Source organism: Gossypium raimondii, chromosome 10 (assembly GCF_025698545.1).
Source record: "Gossypium raimondii isolate GPD5lz chromosome 10, ASM2569854v1, whole genome shotgun sequence".
NCBI classification, from domain to species: domain Eukaryota; kingdom Viridiplantae; phylum Streptophyta; class Magnoliopsida; order Malvales; family Malvaceae; genus Gossypium; species Gossypium raimondii.
In genome coordinates, this window is record NC_068574.1 from 12,183,210 (window position 1) to 12,203,750 (window position 20,541).

Genomic DNA, 20,541 nt, shown 5'->3' on the forward strand with positions numbered 1-20,541 from the left:
GATGGGCAAAACTGCCTCCATACTGTAGACCAAAGAGAAAGGCGTTGCCCCGGTGGAGGTCCTGATTGACGTTCGATAAGCAAGGAGGGTAAACGGTAATTTCTCAAGCCAGTGCCTATAAGTCTCGGTCATTTTCCCCACAATCTTCTTTATATTTTTATTAGCCGCTTTCACTGCACCATTCATTTTTGGGCGATACGACGATGAATTGTGATGTCTGATCTTGAATTGACTGCAGACTTCTGCTATTGAGCTATTGTTCAAGTTCAACGCATTGTCGGATATGATTCTTTCTGGCATTCCATACCGACATATGATCTCTCTTTTCAAAAACTTACTGACTGATGACTTTGTAACGTTAGCATACGAAGTAGCTTCTACCCATTTGGTGAAGTAGTCAATAACCACAAATATGAAACGATGCCCATTTGAAGCCTTCGGCGATATTGGCCCGATGACATCCATACCCCACATGGAGAAAGGCCATGAAGAAGTCAGGACATGAAGAGGCGAAGGAGGTGCATGCATTTTATCACCATAGATTTGACATTTATGGCACTTTTTGGAATAACTGATGCAATCCCCTTCCATGGTGGCCCAGTAATACCCGAATCTCATAATCTGTCTGGCCATTGTGAAACCACTAGCATGCGTTCCACAGATGCCCTCATAGTCTTCCTCCAGGATTTTCTTTGCTTCCACGACGTCCACACATCTTAGCAGTACCTGATTTTTTCCCCTCTTGTATAAGATCTCCCCATCTAAGACGTAATCAATGGCTAGCCTTCTCAGAGTTCTCTTTTCATTCTCCGTTGCCTGGCCAGGATACTCACGATTTTTTACATATCGTAGTATATCCTAATACCAAGGGTTATCATCGATTTCTCCTTCTTCTATATTGTAACAATGAGCTGGGTCTTCGTAGATACTCATTTGAATTGGCTTCATGTCTTATTGTCTGTTCACCTTGATCATGGAGGCTAGAGTAGCCTGTTGACACCATTTTCTGGATGAAAAAGGGGTCGACTTGGGTTTTGAAAAATGAAACGGGAGTTGCCACCAATCCTTTTTTATGATGTGTGATTGGATCACCTCGAAACGTGATTGTTTTTAATAAACGGTTTGATTTTATTAAAACAACAAGTTTGGTCCACGAAATTCAGAAAAACGGGTTCAGAAGTCGGTTACGCACGAGGAAGGATTAGCACCCTCGATACGCCCAAAATTGGTACCTAGTTGATTACTTAATATCTTAGTGTCGATGAGTGAAAACTTTGAAGAATTTAAAAATACGATCCTTGTATTAAAAAGTTCAAAATTTTCAGGAAAAGGGCATGTTTCACGTTATTCAAGAAAGAGAATCATATCCAGTAAGTTAGGACACAATGTCTCGAATTCCCGATACGCGAATGAAAATGCTTATTTTAAAAGATATTTTAACTATCTTGGATTAAAAAAAAGGATCACGACGAGTAAGTTAGGACACGATCCTTTTTTAATTCTCGATATCGTTTAAAACTTGAGTTTGAAAAGATTCGTATAATAAAGTTTAAAAGAATATTCAATTGTTTAAATCAAATGAAGAAATCGCAACCCAATACGTTAGGGCACAATTTCTCAAAATATTAAACATTGAATATTCCATTTATTTCGAAAAATCCTCGTCTCGAGAAAACAACGTGTCACATCCAATGCGTTAGGACACAACATATTGAATTCTTGATAACGACCTTTTTATCATTTTTAAAAGAGTAATCTCGATTATTTAGATTCAACGAAAAAAATCGGAACCCAATACATTAGGGCTCGATTCTCTCGAAGATCTAAAATACCGAATATTACTTATATTTTTAAAAGTTCTTTTTGAAATCTAAATAAAAATGGGTGTAATGGAATGATGATGATAATGTAAGTAAAATAACACGAGCAATAGCATCAAAGATAAGATAAATAAAAAGGACAAATCAATAGCATACAAAATGAATATATAAGCAAATAAAGTTAAAGCATTCTTTTAAAATAATAACAAAATTATAAATAAATAAAAAACGAACAAAATATAAAAACCTAAAATGTAAAAGGATGTATATATATAAAATAATATATATATAAATATATAGGTACGTATACATATATTTGTGAAGATAAAGAATATAAATATAGATATATGTATATAAGTTATAAAATATAAAAATATATATAAGTATGTATGTATATATATATGTATATAAAAAATTTGAGATTAAAAAGATAAAATGTGTAAATAATAATAATCAATAATAATAATACAAGATTAATGGATATTTAAACTTAGATAAATAAATAAAATAGAAATACAATAACAATAATAATACAAAACTAATAACATAATATAATAATATAATACTGAGATATAAAAATATTATAATAACTAAGTTAATTAACAAAATAACAAAAAAAGGACTAATTTAAATTCCAAAACAAAGATTTGGGGCAAAATCAAAAACAAAATAAAAGGAAGGACCAAAATGTGACGTGCGCGAAAGGACGGAGGGTCAAATAAGAAAATATTCCAATTATTGGGACATGTGTCGCTTCAGTGAACGCGGAACCAAATTGAAAATATTAAAAACAATTAGGGCAAAATTTGTAAAATATAAATAGTGCAAATTGGCCTAGATTGAAACACCCCAAAAGGCGAAAGGAGCAAATGGGTAAATAACCCAATCGTCCCAAAACGCGCGGACCCTCAGGTCGGGTCGAGTCAACGCGCGGATCTTCCTCACAAAAACGGCGTCGTTTCATGTTTAATATAAATATTAAGAAATAAGCTAAAAAAAAGCAGTTTCATCATTATTATTTTTTTAAACACAGAGAGAAAACTCTCTCTTTTTCTCTCTCTCAGGCCCGGCCATAGTCCGGCCTAGATTTCCATGAAGTTTTACCAAGCGCCGCCAAAGGACGTCGATGGCTCAAAATCGGATCTTTTTGATCCTTTTTTGAAGCTGAGTATCTCTAGGACACGAATCTAGGACCAAATCCCAGAAAAAAGAGCCCGAGACCCGAAGAACGAGGGGAATCCGCTCGTCTTCTCTCCTCCGGCGCGGCGCAGGTAAGATTTCTTTGCTTCTTTGTTATTTTGTGTAAAAGATAAAAATAAAACAGAAAATAAAAGTTAGGAACCGATTCGAACACCAAGAAATAACCTTTTATTTCTTTTCTCTTTTTTTTAACTCGTCTAAAGGCCAGTGGCCATTGCAATCTTTTTTCTTTTCCTATATAGCCGATTCGGCTAACCTCTATTTTTGGTTGTGTACTTGATTGATTTTGCAGGTGATTGACCCGGAGCAAGTGGCGCAAGCAGAGGGCAGGTGAACGGCGGAGCAGAGGAGTTGGTGAGAAGGCCCTAGGTGCAGCGCACCTAAGGTTAGGAGGATTAGGGTTTGCTGTTAATTTTTTTAGTTTGTGGGCCGTTGTTGTTGGGCTAGATATTGGGCCATGGATTATTTTGGGTCTGCTTAGTGTAGGTATAATTTGGCTTGGGTTATGGGTCTGTAATGGGTAAATTTGGGCTTGTACAGCTGCCCCTCTTTGCTCGTTGTCGTGTAACGAGAACAGAGCAAAGACCAAGAAAGACCAAATTTGCCCGGTCTTACCGAGTCTGGACTTCTCTTGACGCTTCTCTTCAAGTAGCTTCACTCCAGTCCACTGTGCCTTGTTGCTTCGATCCATTCCACTGCAACTTCAGAGAGATACGACTTTTAGCTTCAATCCACTCTGTTGTAACTTCAGGGGGTGAGGTTAGTGGTTTAAATTTACTTCCCTACTATCTTGGGAAGATAAGATTCACCATCTTTGATCTGCTCCACTACTGCTTAGGGATACAGAATCTACAATCTTTGACATATTCCACTACTATTTAGGGTGATAGGACTAATGGCTTAAATCTGCTTCTCCACTGTATTGGGAAGATAAGATTCACCATCTTCGATCTGCTCCACTACTACTTAGGGTGACAGAATCTGCAATCTTCGACCTACTCCACTACTGCTTAGGGTGATAGGACTAATGGCTTAAATCTGCTTCTCCACTGTATTGGGAAGATAAGATTCACCATCTTCGATCCGCTCCACTCTCGCTAGGTGTGTGAATCGCAATCTTCAACCTACTCCACTATTGCTTAGGGTGATAGGACTAATAGCTTAAATCTGCTTCTCCACTGTATTGAGAAGATAAGATTCACCATCTTCGATCTGCTCCACTACTGCTTAGGGTGACAGAATCTGCAATCTTCAACCTAGTTTAAATCTGCTTCTCCACTGTATTGGGAAGATAAGATTCACCATCTTCGATCTGCTCCACTACTGCTTAGGGTGACAGAATCTGCAATCTTCAACCTACTCCACTACTACTTAGGGTGATAGGACTAATGGCTTAAATCTGCTTCCCCACTGTACTGGGAAGATAAGATTCACCATCTTTGATCTACTCCACTACTGCATAGGGTGACAGAATATGCAATCTTTAACCTACTCCACTAAAACAGAGAGAGGTAAGGCTTGTGTCTTCAACCTGCTTCGCTGTCAATGCAGGAAGGCAAGATCTTTTGTCTTCAACCAGCTCCATCACAACCGAGAGAGGTAAGGTTTGTGTCTTCGACCTGCTTCGCTGTCAATGCAGGAAGACAAGATCTTTTGTCTTCAACCAGCTCCATCACAACCGAGAGAGGCAAGGTTTGTGTCTTCGACCTGCTTCGCTATCAATACAGAAAGGCAATATCTTTTGTCTTCAACCAGCTCCATCACAACCGAGAGAGGCAAGGTTTGTGTCTTCGACCTGCTTCGCTGTCAATACCAGAAGGCAAGATCTTTTTTCTTCAACCACCTCCATCACAACCGAGAGAGGTAAGGTTTGTGTCTTCGACCTGCTTCGCTGTCAATGCAGGAAGGCAAGATCTTTTGTCTTCAACCAGCTTCATCACAACCGAGAGAGGCAAGGTTTGTGTCTTCGACCTGCTTCACTGTCAATGCAGGAAGGCAAGATCTTTTGTCTTCAACCAGCTCCATCACAATCGAGAGAGGCAAGGTTTGTGTCTTCGACCTGCTTCGCTATCAATGCAGGAAGGCAAGATCTTTTGTCTTCAACCAACTCCATCACAACCGAGAGAGGCAAGGTTTGTGTCTTCGACCTGCTTCGCTGTAAATGCAGGAAGGCAAGATATTTTATCTTAAACCAGCTCCATCACAACCGAAAGAGGTAAGGTTTGTGTCTTTGACTTACTTCGCTGTCAATGTAGGAAGGCAAGATCTGTTGTCTTCAACCAGCTCCATCACAACTGAGAGAGGCAAGGTTTGTGTCTTCGACCTGCTTCGCTGTCAATGCAGTGAAGGCAAGATCTTTTGTCTTCAACCAGCTCCATCACAACCGAGAGAGACAAGGTTTGTGTCTTCGACCTGCTTCGCTGTCAATACAGAAAGGCAAAATCTTTTATCTTCAACCAGCTCCATCACAACCGAGAGAGGCAAGGTTTGTGTCTTCGACCTGCTTCGCTGTCAATGCAGGAAGGCAAGATCTTTTGTCTTCAACCAGCTCCATCACAACCGAGAGAGGCAAGGTTTGTGTCTTCGACCTGCTTCGCTGTCAATGCAGGAAGGCAAGATCTTTTGTCTTCAACTAGCTCCATCACAACCGAGAGAGGCAAGGTTTGTGTCTTCGACCTGCTTCGCTGTCAATACAGAAAGGCAAGATCTTTTATCTTCAACCAGCTCCATCACAACCGAGAGAGGCAAGGTTTGTGTCTTTGACCTGCTTCGCTGTCAATACAGAAAGGTAAGATCTTTTATCTTCAACCAGCTCCATCACAACCGAGAGAGGCAAGGTTTGTGTCTTCGACCTGCTTCGCTGTCAATGCAGGAAGGCAAGATCTTTTGTCTTCAACCAGCTCCATCACAACCGAGAGAGGCAAGGTTTGTGTCTTCGACCGCTTCACATCAATACGTAAAGGTAAGATTTTTGTCTTCAACCAGCTCCATCACAATCGAGAGAGGCAAGGTTTGTGTCTTCGACCTGCTTCGCTGTTAATACAGAAAGGCAAGATCTTTTGTCTTCAACCAACTCCGTCACAATCGAGAGAGGCAAGGTTTGTGTCTTCGACCTGCTTCGCTGTCAATACAGGAAGGCAAAATCTGCAACTTCATTGATCTGTTCTCTGGGGAACATGACCTGTATGTTCTATTTTTTGAACCTAATTGTGTTTAGTGATTAGGATGACATTATCTGAATGAATCAAATGCTCCTAATTAGATGTGTATGAATTACATTTAAATGAATGCAAAATGTCATGAAAATGATTTCTTAATGCTTAGGTTATCATCACGCAAAAGCTTATTAAAGCTTTATCACTGACGTGCTACAACGCCTTCTTGCTCAGCTGGCATATCCAAAGAAACACTTAATCTGATTGCCCCCACTGTGAACGTCAAAGTTCAATCCACTAGGACATAAAATTTGTACCATCAATCTCCCACTGTAACCTAAGGGTAGAAAGATATGACTTTTCTCAATCTTCTCCTATCGCAATTCAAGGATACAAAATGTGAAGTTTTTTTGGTTCTTTTACCCCATTCCCAAGGTGTCATACCAAATGCTCATGCACAATTGCAAAATTTTCATCACCGAGAAAACCTTTTCTTATCACTCGGTGATCATTGCCTGTTTGTTCATTGAAGCTTTGTCACCAACACGACATCTTGTTATTTTGTTCAATCAATGTTTGGACAACAAAATCTGAAAAGATAACCTTTAACTTAAACTCTTCCTTCTTAGATATTTCACCCTTTAAACTTGGTGTTTTCTAAACAATAATCCTGTTTCAGGTTCCTATATTATTTCGAAACTTTTCAGAGTAATATGCAAAACTTTCTTTGTGAAAGTTTTATTAGTCCATTAATCATTATTCCAATGCAACATGTTTGCAAAAAAGGATATAACGATGGATGAAATAGAATTGATTTGAGAGCAAGCTCGAAATGAATGAATTATCAAGGGTAGCAAGAATAAAAGAGGAATTGATTGGAACACGTATCTTGAAAAAGAATGAAGTATTCCAAGAACAACAATAAATTCAATATATAAATAGTATGAAGGTTAGGTGCCCCATATATCGCAGCTTGAACTTCTCTGTACAAACTTTCTGAAGACTTTCCTAAGTTTGACATGTGTTTAGGAGATCTACAGGACTCTGTCGATGCCCCAAGATGTCGCCTTACCCTTTCAGGTATAGCAAGATTACCACATGCCCCAATCTGATCACTTCATGCCCCATTCTGATCAATATTTGAGCCGCCCTTCGGGTTTTCAACTCAAATCCCCTTTGGCCTAAGATGCCCTTTGTGGGTTTTCCCCTTAGCCTCTCCATTTTTACTTTTTCATTTCTTTTTTCATTTTTCATTTTTTTCATTCATTTTTTTTATTTTTTTGTTTGATTCAAAGTGCCCTTTGCAGGTTCTCACATTGGTCCTTCCTTCTTCTTTAAACGAAGTGTTTCTTAACTGGACCCGAGTTTATAGGATTGACAATCTCACTCAGGATTAGTGCTCCTCTGAAAATGGTCTTCTTTACAACATAGGGACATTCTTGGTTTGGCATTCATTTCCCTTTAGAATCCTTTCGTTAAGGAAGAATCTTTTTCAACATCTAGCCCTCTCGTGGAATTCTCTGAGACGAGTCTGTTTATTATGGGCTTATAATATTTATTTATGGTACATCCGACCCTGATGAATAGCTTTTAACCCTTTTCCTAGGGCCAACTGATCACATCGCAATTGGATCCCTCCAACAAGCAGTGAGGGGATTTTAATAGGTAAAACTACCTCAATCCTGTAAACCAAAAAGAGAAGTGTTGCCCCAGTACAGATGCTCGACAAACGATGAGGGCAAACAGTAATTTCTCATGCCAGTCCTTGTTCACCTCTAGGTAATTTGGTGACAAAATGTGGTGTCTGCTTCTGAATTGATTTCAGACCTCAGTTATCGTGCTATCATTTAAGTTCAATGCATTTTCCAATACCATCCTCTCTGAAATTCTGTATCGGTATAGGATGACCTTAATCCATGAAGTAGCCTCTCAAAAATGAAGCAATGCCCATTAGAAGTCTTCGATAATGGTGATGTCCATGCCCCATTTTGCTCAAAATTTGAGTCACCATTTTTCAGGTTTTCAACTCAGATCCACCTTTGGTCAAAGCGCCCTTTGCGGGTTTTCGCCTTGACCTCTACCTTTTTTTTTTCTTTCTTTCTTTTTTTTTTGTTTTTGTTTTTGTTTTTGTTTTTGTTTTTGTTTTTGTTTTTTTTTTAGTCTGAACTCATGAGATCAGGCAAGTCCTGGTCATGCTCTTCGACCAGAATCAATGTTATTTTAAAGTCTTCCACATAAGATCTTCCACTTTCATCTTGTATGTGAAAAACCTTCTTTGGTACCAGATTTCTTTCATAAAGCCCTTTTGGGACGCAACTACGACAGAAAAATTTGGATCTTCCTCTTTAATCAGGATAAAATCCAACAATATTTTGAAAGGATGAAAACTCGACTTCAAATGGGCAAAGCTATGCTGACTCGACGAGAGAGGCATTGGCCCTGGTATGATCATACAAAGACATCTTTGAACTCTAGAGGTAACTCAACAAGGTCTTGCTTTGTCTCTGTGGTCAGGTCAATTCTAGTCTTTATCAAGCTCACAATTTCTAATGATTTCTTGAGAGGTAGGATCTGTTTATCCTCTTGTTCTACCATCCTCAACAAGTTTGGAGATAGGCTATAATCTATGTCATCTTCAAAGTCGTGAGATCCCTCTAAACACATGTCTCGCTCAAAAGAAGGTTCTAAGTCTGTAGCAGTGTCATTCATGTCGTTGATATTCAGGAACCTATTGTAGGTACAAGAGAATAAACAAAGAATGTATGAATTTAAGAATAATTATCTGCGCAGTATGATTATGAATGAATGAAAGAATGATTTGGATGAAAGATTAAAAGAATAAAAATAATCATTCATAAGAAATGAAAGAATATTGGTTCAAAAGATTGCAAAGATGTATTCCATTAAATTGACGACGTTCAGACATGAGCCTATTTTACAAAAGAGTTCTTGTTGCCTCTAGGCTGAAAGCAACAAGTGTATTCTGAATATTACTCTGAGTAAGCTCTAAATACTACAGGGATTTCTTTTGCAGTCTAATTATTCAGAACACTCTCAAATTTATAAGGGCGAACATCTAATAAGATCTCTTCTCCAGTTGCTTCTTCGTATGCGGCACTGATGTGAACATTTCCTAACATTTTTTCATTCATCGCATTCCCTTCATTATCCGTATGATTGAGTAGAGGGTTTTCTGTGCTGAGTGAATCCTCAAATTTGACAATGCCCATATTGATAAACCTTTCCACCAGTTTTTTAAAGGCAGAGCAACTTTCTATAGAATGCCCCGTAATTCCCGCATGATAGTCACATTGCGCATTTGTGTCATACCATTTGGGATACGGAGGTTGTAAAGGCTTCAAGTAGAAAGGAGAGACAACACGTGCGTCAAATAATCTCTGATACAGTTCCTTATATGACATCGAAATTGGTGTAAACTGGAGCTTCTCGGTACCTGGTTTCACCCCAGATTCTTGCTTTAAAGGACTCTGACGTCTGGTGGTTTCTGTCTTTGACCGGCCCATAGTGATTGGTTTTGAGTGGCCCTTGTTATATCTGTTCGCATTATTCCCCCTATTCCCCTTCTTCCTTGGGGCCTCTATAGTATCTGGGTACTCTGCCCTCACCTGCTTCATTTCTACTGGATCATCACGTGCAACAAGAAAATTGTTCCTCAAATTGGTTACTGGGCCCGTCAAGCCACTCATTGGTGCTGTTGTACCAGTCTGATATTGTTGAGATCCTATGGTAAAGAGTGCCCCTTGTGGGTGCCCATCTGGCTGGAACTGGACACTTGTCGGAGAGCAATCTAAGAAATAAGCAAAATCCTCATTATCAACCTCAGAGTGGTCTATCAGGTCCTTCCTTTTTTCTAACTCTCCAGCTAGCAATCGGTTGAATTGGCTTATCATAGTTCTCTGTAATTCTAGCATATGATCTCTCATCTCCTGTTGAAATTCGATCAATTGCTCCTGTATCTGTATCTGCACTCGCTCTAATTTTTCCAACCTTTGTTCCATTTCTCTAGTTCCTGTTCGGGTAGCGCAAGGGTGTTGGTTTGGTAGGTTGGTTTCCATTAACTCTGAAATGATTTCGTTTGATTAGGGTCTTTTAGTGAAATTTGATGTATACAATGAAATGCAATGCAAATGCATGAAATGAATGCAAAAAAAAAATGTTGATTCTTGGTTCAATTCTATTATAACAACTTTACTAGAAAATAAATCTCTTTACATAAAGCGGATATATATACGGCTTTGCCCTTATGTTCCAAGAGAACGATCCTTTTTCTTCATTCGCGCGTTAAGATAAATCTCACAAACTCTTCAAAAGGGACGTCTCTTTTATCTCCTTTTTGCTTGATCCGGGCCTTGACTCGTTGCTCGCTCATCCTCATGATGCTCATTGGCTTCTCTTTAAGAAAGTTCAGCGGCTCTCGAATAATCTTTGTCACCTTGAATCCTCGGGCAACGGAGCAATAGTTGTGTTGTCCTCTATTAAGTTATCATCTTTCTCTTGTTGTGTTTTCTCAGAACATATTCGGGCCACCGTATTATTATCCACTTTATCAAAAAACCCATTTCCTTATGACAAGCTCCCTATTTAACAACCGAACCTGAATCAACACCTCTTTATGATGAAAATGAAATGCAATCATAACCAAAACAAAAGAAAATAGGTTAGTACAAAGCAAGAGCAAGCAAGAATAAATAGAACACCTATTCGGGTGACTACTAGGGGTTCAAAGTGGTTCTACCTGGGGTGGGCTCCTAAGGTTCACTACATAAGGTATGGCTCTAAAGTAAAGGTACCCGAACCAGCAGATTCCTCGATCCTCACCCATTATAGGCTCATATAGACCGAGTTCGGTTCAGGGGAATACATTTCCCTATGGCTGCACGGAGATGAAAATCTCACGAAGACATAGGTACGGATGTATCCTGAAAGTGATCCACTATCCTGCACGGAGGCGAAAACTTCACGAAGGACTAGCTTCTCACTTCCACTTAAAAGGTGTGACCAACGGTCATGCAATGCAATGCAGAAAGATATAAAAATTTAAAATACAAAACATGATGAAAACTATAACTCAAAACAAATGAAATGCAATGAGAGGATCGTATATTTAAATCAAATTTTTAACTTTCGACAAAAAGACAAGAAATAATCAACTCGTGGCTTGACTCTCTTATTTAAATTCCTCAGTGGAGTCGCCAAGCTGTTGACACCATTTTCTGGATGAAAAATAGGGTCGACTTGGGTTTTGAAAAATGAAACGGGAGTCGCCACCAATCCTTTTTTATGATATGTGATTGGATCACCTCAAAAACTGGTTGTTTTTAATAAACGGTTTGATTTTATTAAGACAACAAGTTTGGTCCACGAAATTAAAAAAAACGGGTTCGGGAGTCGGTTACGCACGAGGAAGGATTAGCACCCTCGATACGCCCAAAATTGGTACCTAGTTGATTACTTAATGTCTTAGTGTCGATGAGTGAAAACTTTGAAGAATTAAAAAATACGATTCTTGTATTAAAAAGTTCAAAATTTTCAGGAAAAGGGCATGTTTCACGTTATTCAAGAAAGAGAATCATATCCAATAAGTTAGGACACAATGTCTCGAATTCCCGATACGCGAATGCAAAAGCTTATTTTAAAAGATATTTTAACTATCTTGGATTAAAAAGGGATCACGACCAGTAAGTTAGGACACGATCCTTTTTTAGTTCTCGATATCGTTTAAAACTTGAGTTTGAAAAGATTCGCGTAATAAAGTTTAAAAGAATATTCAATTGTTTAAATCAAATGAAGAAATCGCAACCCAATACGTTAGGGCACAATTTCTCAAAATATTAAACATTGAATATTGTATTTATTTCGAAAAATCCTCGTCTCGAGAAAACAACGTGTCACATCCAATGCGTTAGGACACAACATATTGAATTCTTGATAACGAGCTTTTTATCATTTTTAAAAGAGTAATCCCGATTATTTAGATTCAACGAAAAAAATTGGAACCCAATACGTTAGGGCTCGATTCTCTCGAAGATCTAAAATACCGAATATTACTTATATTTTTAAAAGTTCTTTTTTGAAATCTAAATAAAAAATGGGTGTAATGGAATGATGATGATAATGTAAGTAAAATAACACGAGCAATAGCATCAAAGATAAGATAAATAAAAAGGACAAATCAATAGCATACAAAATGAATATATAAGCAAATAAAGTTAAAGCAATCTTTTAAAATAATAACAAAGATATAAATAAATAAAAAACGAACAAAATATAAAAACCTAAAATGTAAAAGGATGTATATATATAAAATAATATATATATATATAAATATATAGGTACGTATACATATATTTGTGAAGATAAAGAATATAAATATAGATATATGTATATAAGTTATAAAATATAAAAATATATATAAGTATGTATGTATATATATATATGTATATAACAAAATTTGAGATTAAAAGATAAAATGAGTAAATAATAATAATCAATAATAATAATACAAGATTAATGGATATTTAAACTTAGATAAATAAACAAAATAGAAATATAATAACAATAATAATACAAAACTAATAACATAATATAATAATATAAAACCGAGATATAAAAATATTATAATAACTAAGTTAATTAACAAAATAACCAAAAAGGACTAATTTAAATTCCAAAACAAAGATTTGGGGCAAAATCAAAAACAAAAAAAAGAAGGACCAAAATGTGACGTGCGCGAAAGGACGGAGGGTCAAATAAGAAAATATTCCAATTATTGGGACACGTGTCGCTTCAGTGAACGCGGGACCAAATTGAAAATATTAAAAACAATTAGGGCAAAATTTGTAAAATATAAATAGTGCAAATTGGCCTAGATTGAAACACCCCAAAAGGCGAAAGGAGCAAATGGGTAAATAACCCAATTGTCCCAAAACGCGCGGACCCTCAGGTCGGGTCGAGTCAACGCGTGGATCCTCCTCACCAAAACAGCGTCGTTTCATGTTTAATATAAATATTAAGAAATAAGCCATAAAAAAGCAGTTTCATCATTATTATTTTTTTAAACACAGAGAGAAAACTCTCTTTTCTCTCTCTCAGGCCCGGCCATAGTCCGGCCTAGATTTCCGGCGAGTTTTCGCCCAAGCACCGCCAGGTGCGGCGGCCGATGGCTCAAAATCGGATCTTTTTGATCCTTTTTTGAAGCTGAGTATCTCTAGGACACGAATCCAGGACCATATCCCAGAAAAAAGAGCCCGAGACCCGAAGAACGAGGGGAAACAGCTCGTCTTCTCTCCTCCGGCGCGGCGCAGGTAAGATTTCTTTGCTTCTTTGTTATTCTGTGTAAAAGATAAAAATAAAACAGAAAATAAATGTTAGGAACCGATTCGAACACCAAGAAATCACCTTTTATTTATTTTCTCTTTTTTTTTACTCGTCTAAAGGCTAGTGGCCATTACAATCTTTTTTCTTTTCCTATATAGCCGATTCGGCTAACCTCTATTTTTGGTTGTGTACTTGATTGATTTTGCAGGTAATTGACCCAGAGCAGGTGGCGCAGGCAGAGGGCAAGTGAACGGTGGAGCAGAGGAGTTGGTGAGAAGGCCCTAGGTGCGGCACACCTAGGGTTAGGGGGATTAGGGTTTGCTGTTAATTTTTTTAGTTTGTGGGCCGTTGTTGTTGGGCTAGATATTGGGCCATGGATTATTTTGGGTCTGCTTAGTGTAGGTATACTTTGGCTTGGGTTATGGGTCTGTAATGGGTAAATTTGGGCTTGTACATAGCCAGTGCGTTAGCCATCTGGTTTTCGTCTCGCGGGAGATAGCGAAAAGTAATGTCCTCAAACTCTTTAATCAATTCAAGGACCAACTTTTGATAACTGACTAATTTGGGATCTCTCGTTTCCCATTTACCTTTAAGCTGGTATATCACCAATGCCGAATCTCCATAGACCTCTAACACTTTGATTGTTCACTCTATAGCTGCACGAATACCCATGATGCACGCTTCGTATTCTGCCATGTTGTTTGTACAATCAAAATCCAATTTGCAAGTGAACGGATAATGATCACCATTCGGGGATACTAAGACTGCCCCAATTCTATTACCCACAGTGTTCGAGGCTCCATCAAAGTTTAGCTTCCAACTGTGACCTTCTTGGGGATTTCCTTCAGTAACGGCTACATACAACAAGTCTTCATTCAGAAAATCAAAACTTAACGGTTCGTAATCTTCCAAAGCCCTGCTGGCCAGAAAGTCAGCTATTGCACTCCCTTTTACAGCTTTTTGACTCACAAAGACAATATCGAATTCAGACAGTAAGATCTGCCATCGGCCCATCCTCCCATTCAAAGTAGTTGACTCCATCATATACTTTAACGGGTCTAACTTTGAGATTAGCCAAGTCGTATGGTATAACATGTACTATCTTAATCTTCGGGCTGTCCAAATCAAGGCACAACATAACTTCTCAATAGGCGAATATCTCATTTCACAGTCAGTGAATTTCTTGCTGAGATAATATATCGCCCTTTCTTTTTTCCCCGTTTCATCATGTTGGCCTAGCACACACCCCATGGAATTATCAAATACTGTCAGATACAATATCAGCGGCCTATCCGGGCTAGGTGGTGACAGCACTGGAGTATTAGACAAATACTGCTTCACCTTGTTAAAAGCTTCTTCGCATTCTTCATCCCAAGTACTAGGATTATGTTTCTTCAGAAGACGAAATATAGGGTCACATTTCTCAGTTAGTTGTGAAATGAACCTAGCGATGTAATTCAGTCTTCCGAGGAAACCTCGAACTTCTTTCTGAGTGCGAGGTGGAGGTAAGTTTCGTATTTCCTTGACTTTGTCTGGGTCAATCTCGATTCCCTTTTCACTGACTATGAAGCCTAGCAATTTTCCTGACCTGGCCCCAAAAGTGCACTTCGCTGGATTAAGCTTGAGCTGGAACTTTCTCAATCTTAAGAATAACTTTCTCAAGACCTGCACATGTTCCTCCTCCGTTCTAGATTTTGAGATCATATCGTCGACATAAACCTCGATCTCCTTATGCATCATATCATGGAACAAGGCTACCATGGCTCTTTGGTACGTCGCTCCCGCGTTCTTTAATCCAAACGGCATCACTTTATAACCAAACGTCCTCCATAACGTAATGAACGTAGTCTTTCTCATGTCCTCAGGATGCATCTTTATCTGATTGTACCCCGAAAAACCATCCATGAAGGAGAATAATGAATAGCCTGCCGTATTATCTACCAATGTGTCGATGTGAGGTAATGGGAAATTGTCTTTTGGACTAGCCTTGTTCAAATCCCGATAATCCACACACATTGGTACTTTTCAATTTTTCTTTAGAACTGGTACGATGTTGGCCACCCACTCAGAATACTTGACTTCTTGCAGAAATCCGGCATCAAACTGCTTCTGGACCTCCTCTTTTATCTTTAACACGATATCAGACCTCATCCTTCTAAGCTTTTGCTGCACTGGCTTGCAATCTTCTCTTATAGGAAGGCGATGGACTACAATGTCGGTACTCAACCCCGGCATATCTTGGTACGGCCATGCAAACAAATCATTGAACTCTCGGAGTAACTCGATGAGGCCTTGTATTGTCTTTGCAGAGATATTCGATCTGATCCTCACCTCCTTTCCTTCCTCCAAGCTCACAATTTCTATTGATTCCCTGTGAGGTAGGATTTGCTTCTCGGCCCTTTCTACCATCTTCAACAAGTCAGGAGACAAACCACAGTCTTCGTTATTTTCAAAATCATGCGATCCCTCTAAACACATGTTTCGTTCAAAAGGAGACTCTAAATTTGTAAGAGTGACATTCGTATCATTGATATCGTAGGACCTGTTATAGGTATGAAAAGCAACATGGATTCAGGAATTTGTTTGGTGCAGTATGGTTATGAATGAAATGCAAGTGTAGTTTGAGAGAAATTCAAAATAACTGCTCTTATGGAAAGAAAGATTTACTCTAAAAATGACTGCAAAAATGAACTTTATTAAAATAACGATTTTTTGGACATGAGCCAATTTCACAAAGGAATCCCTATCACTTCTAGGCTAAAAGCAATAAGGTGTTCTGGACATTACTCTGAGGAAATCCTAAAAACTACAGGTATTTCTTCTGCAGTCCAGTTGTTTAGCACACTCCCCGGTTTGTAAGGGTGAATATCCAGCAATGTTCCTCCTCCCGTCGCTTCTTCATACACGGCATGAATACTTTCTAACTCCGTGTTAATACTTCTGACTCCTAGCATTCCTTGATAGATGAATCCTCCCGATACAAAAGTCTTGGATAGGTGAGGAAAGGTCATGGGCTCCCATTTGACTTCATCACCTGTCAAACGAGCCCTTCTTCTCTCTCGCTTCTTTTCTTACTCTATCCTTCTCTGCCTAGTATCTGGCTTGTATCCTAAGCCAAAACGGTCCTGCTTGTCTTTCAACACTGGAGCCTCAACTCGGCCCTGAAGATATTTCCCCAATCCTTTCTCTAGCAAGGCTCCTTTTCCAACTGTTAACTGAAGACCCATCTTTGTGGTCTTTAATATTCTCGGTGTTGGGATCTTGTTTCCCTCAAGGATTAATGTTGCATTTACGAACTCCAAGGATCGGAAAGAGCACTGAATTGCATCATCACTTGCTTCCAAATAAGGCGCATCATTGGTCACAGATGCAATGATATCTTCTTTAGCATTTATCGTCACTAGCCGACCCTCTGACACCAACTCCAGCTTTTGATGTAATGATGACGGTATCGCTCCTGCTGAATGAATCCATGGCCTTCCTAATAGACAATTGAAAGAAGGCTTGATGTCCATAACCAAGAAGTCCACCTCATAAACAGTTGGGCCAATTAACAAGGGAATGTCGATTCTTCCCATGACCCTCCTCTTGGTACCATCAAATGCTCGAACCACATTCTGGCACGACTTCATATGCGACCTATCCACTGGTAACCTGTTGAGCGTGGATAGGGGCAATACATTTAATGCCGATCCGTTGTCTACCAGCACTCCTACTAATGTGTACCCTTTGCACCTTGTAGTGATGTGTAAAGCTCTAGTAGATCTCATACCCCCAGGTGGTATTTCAACATCACTGAAGAAGATGAAGTTATCAGTGCTTATATTACCGACCAGTCGATCCAACTTGTTAACAGAGATATCGTCGGCCACATAAGTTTCATTTAGCACCTTCAGTAGTGCATTTCGATGTCCCTCCGAGTTCAGGAGTAAAGCTAGCACAGATATGCGAGCTGGTTGTTTGTGCAGTTGTTCCAGAACCCTGTACTCGCTATGCTTTAGGAACTTCAAGAACTCTCTAGCTTCCCCCTCTTTTATTGGTTCATTGACCAATAGTTCGGGTTCAACCGCATTCCTCTTCTTTCCAGCCGAAGCTTCTTCTCTTATTGGCTCTACTCGAGCTTTCATCTGTTCGTAATGCCTTCCTTCATCCTGATCCTCTTTACTGATTGTATCCTCCTTCCCCGGGATTGTCACATTACAATTGTAATTCCAAGGAACCCTCATGTTATCCTTATATGCAAACACAGTCGGTCTTTGAATGATTACCTTTGGTGTTACTCGTGCCCCAACCTCACTGTTCTGAGGCCGCGAAATGATGACCACAGGATGGTTAGCCTTCGGGACTCCCAATGCCGACTCTGACGCGCATATATGACTCTCCCTCTGAACTCCTTCACAGAATTCCATCTCCTTATTATCCATCATACCCTGTACCATGGCTCTGAACTCCGTACACTCCTGGATTTCATGCACTATTTCATGGTAGAACTCACAGTAGTTCCCTCTCTTTTTACAGCTTCCTTCTACAGCAATTAGTCCCCATTTTTACCATCTCCTTCTAGACCCATCTCAAAGGAGTCTTCACATCCGCAATATCTGTCTTAATCCTTCTGTTTTCATCCATCATATTTATTCTACTGTCAGTATGGTTTGGTAATGGATTTTCCGTTTTAGCTACTTCATCAAATTTAACAACACCCATACCAATGAGCCTTTCCACCAATTTTTTAAAGGTAGTACAGTTTTCTATGGAATGCCCTGTGATTCCCGCATGGTAATCGCACTGTGCATTTGCGTTGTACCATTTGGGGTACGGGGGCAGTAAGGGCTTCAGATAGAAAAGGAAAACTACGTGTGTGTCAAATAAATTTCGGTACAGTTCCTGTACGACATAGGAATTGGCGTGAATTGGGGCCTCTCAGTATTTTACCTTGTACCAGCCTCCTGTCTTGACGAGCTTTGCTGATTGGCAACCACCTTTCTTGGCTGACTCACTGTCACTGACCTCGAGTAACCCTTGCTGTACATGCTCGCATTGTTCACCTTGTTCTCCTTCCTCTTCGAGGCTGATCTTCTGTTACTCTCTCCCGCATCGATCTTCCCGCTCCTGATGGTATTCTCAATCATCTCGCCATTCATGACTATGTCAGTAAAGCTTTTTGTGGCACTTCCTAATATATGTGTAATGAATGGTGCCTTCAGGGTGTTAATGAACAACATGGTCATTTCCTTTTCCAAGAGCGGTGGTTGAATTTAGACCGCGACCTCCCTCCATCTCTGTGCGTACTGCCTGAAGCTTTCACTCGGCTTCTTCTCCATGTTTTGAAGGGTGATTCTATCAGGAGCCATGTCTGTCACATAAATATATTGTTTCATGAACAATTGTACCAAGTCCCTCCATGAACCAATCGTGGCACAACTCAACTAATTGTACCATTTGGATGCTGCCCCTGCAAGGCTGTCTTGAAAACAATGTATAAAGAGTTGGTCGTTGTTAACATATCTCGCCATTCTTCTGCAGAACATCGTGATATGAGCTTCTGGGCAACTTGTCCCATTGTACTTTTTGAACTCCGGCATCTTAAACTTATGAGGGAGCACCAAGTCCGGAACTAAACTCAGCTCTTTGGCATCAGTGCCTCGATAACTTTCAGCCACCTCCATTGCCTTGAACTTCTCCTCAAGCCACTTGTATCTTTCTTCTAACTGTTTCGGTAACTCCTCTTTCATTCTTTCCTTCTCAACCACTTCATCAAAGTCAGGAATGACAGAGTTAATAGGATTATTTTCGGGATTAAATCCCAGTCCAGCTTGGAAGCTCGAAACACCAGCCCGAAACTGCTGCGACATGATGGTGACAGTAGATTTGTACGGGTATACATGTAGAGGGGTGAAACCTGGAGGATAGAGAGGTTCATCATCATTTCCCTCATCGACATTTGCCATGGGGCCCTTTCCTTTATCACTTCCCTTAGTTATCAGTTGGGTTAAGTTTGCCACTATATCTTCTTGGGATTCTCGCATCTTCTCAGACATCTCTTGTTTCATCTTGTCTAACCGCCTCCGCTTTTCAGAGTAAGTCGGTCCTGCATCTCCTTTTGACAGTGTTCGAGTTTTTCCAATCTCTGATCCATATCTTTCGTCTTTGCCCGAGTGCTGTATCGGTGTTGGGTTGGTTAGTTAGTTTCCAGGTTAACTGAGCAATGATTTTAGTTAATTAGGATCAATTAAAAGTTTTCAATGCATATGATGCGATGCATGAGATGAATGCAAGAAAGGCGTTAATTATGATTCAATTCCACTTGGAAAACTTTATTAGAAAACACATCTCTTTACATAGAATAGACTACAAATACGACTTCACCCTAACACTTAAGACCTTGATCTTTTTAAGCAACGAGGCTAACTCTTGTCCCCCGTCTGACTCCAATTCATACGTTACGCTCAACGTGTCAGCTTGTACTGCCAAAGTTTGTAGGTGATCTGCTACTTCTCGAATCTGAACCAAAGCTTCTCCCATAACACGATCTCTACTTTTGACCTAATTCTGCAAATGGTGAAACTGTTCGCTTTGACGATCTTCGTTTGCCTCTAAATACTCGATTCTGGCTTCACAGTTCTGAAATGCCACCTCTAATTCTTCTATAGTTTTCTTCATTTACTCGATCCTGCTTAAACTTGCTTGCAGTTCCACCACTGAATTGCGATTTCGATATTGATGAACTATTTTCTCAAGCTCGGCCACTCTAGCCCTTAGCTCATCCCTGTCCTTTTGGCTTTCTGACAAACTCTTTTCGAATGACTTATTTTGCGTCTGAGACTCCTGAAACTTCTTTTCCCATCTGTCAGATTTGGCATTTTCTTCTTGAACCTCCTGACGCCACTGTTCTGAGGTTTTTCCCAACCCAATAGTTCTCACTGACAAACGTAGTCTCTTATAATCAGTCTTCAAGCTGTTCAGATCTTCCTCGACTTTGCGCTTCCCTTTTCTCAGGCCTTCGGTTTCCATCTTCTGAACATCTATGT

The 20,541-nt window shown here is 39.4% G+C and overlaps 1 protein-coding gene across 1 annotated transcript; it reads right to left on the bottom strand.

Moving 5' to 3' along the window:
* Positions 1–16,584: 16,584 nt before the first annotated feature.
* Positions 16,585–18,654, bottom strand: LOC128033881 (uncharacterized). The gene is made up of 3 exons (XM_052622366.1): positions 18,446–18,654; positions 18,080–18,227; positions 16,585–17,973 (listed from the first exon to the last, which is right to left on the bottom strand). The coding sequence occupies exons 1-3, from the start codon at positions 18,652–18,654 to the stop codon at positions 16,585–16,587; spliced, it is 1,746 nt and encodes a 581-aa protein (XP_052478326.1).
* Between the last annotated feature and the right edge of the window lie 1,887 nt (positions 18,655–20,541).

What these genes read in the sequence shown, in the direction of transcription:
- LOC128033881 (XM_052622366.1), bottom strand. Translation starts at nt 18,654, where the DNA reads ATGAATGGCGAGATGATTGAGAATACCATCAGGAGCGGGAAGATCGAT. An exon ending in AGACAGGAGGCTGGTACAAG is followed by an intron (nt 18,228 to 18,445) that starts GTAAAATACTGA and finishes ATTGGTGGAAAG; the next exon opens with GCTCATTGGTATGGGTGTTG. An exon ending in TGAAGACTCCTTTGAGATGG is followed by an intron (nt 17,974 to 18,079) that starts GTCTAGAAGGAG and finishes CATGAAATCCAG; the next exon opens with GAGTGTACGGAGTTCAGAGC.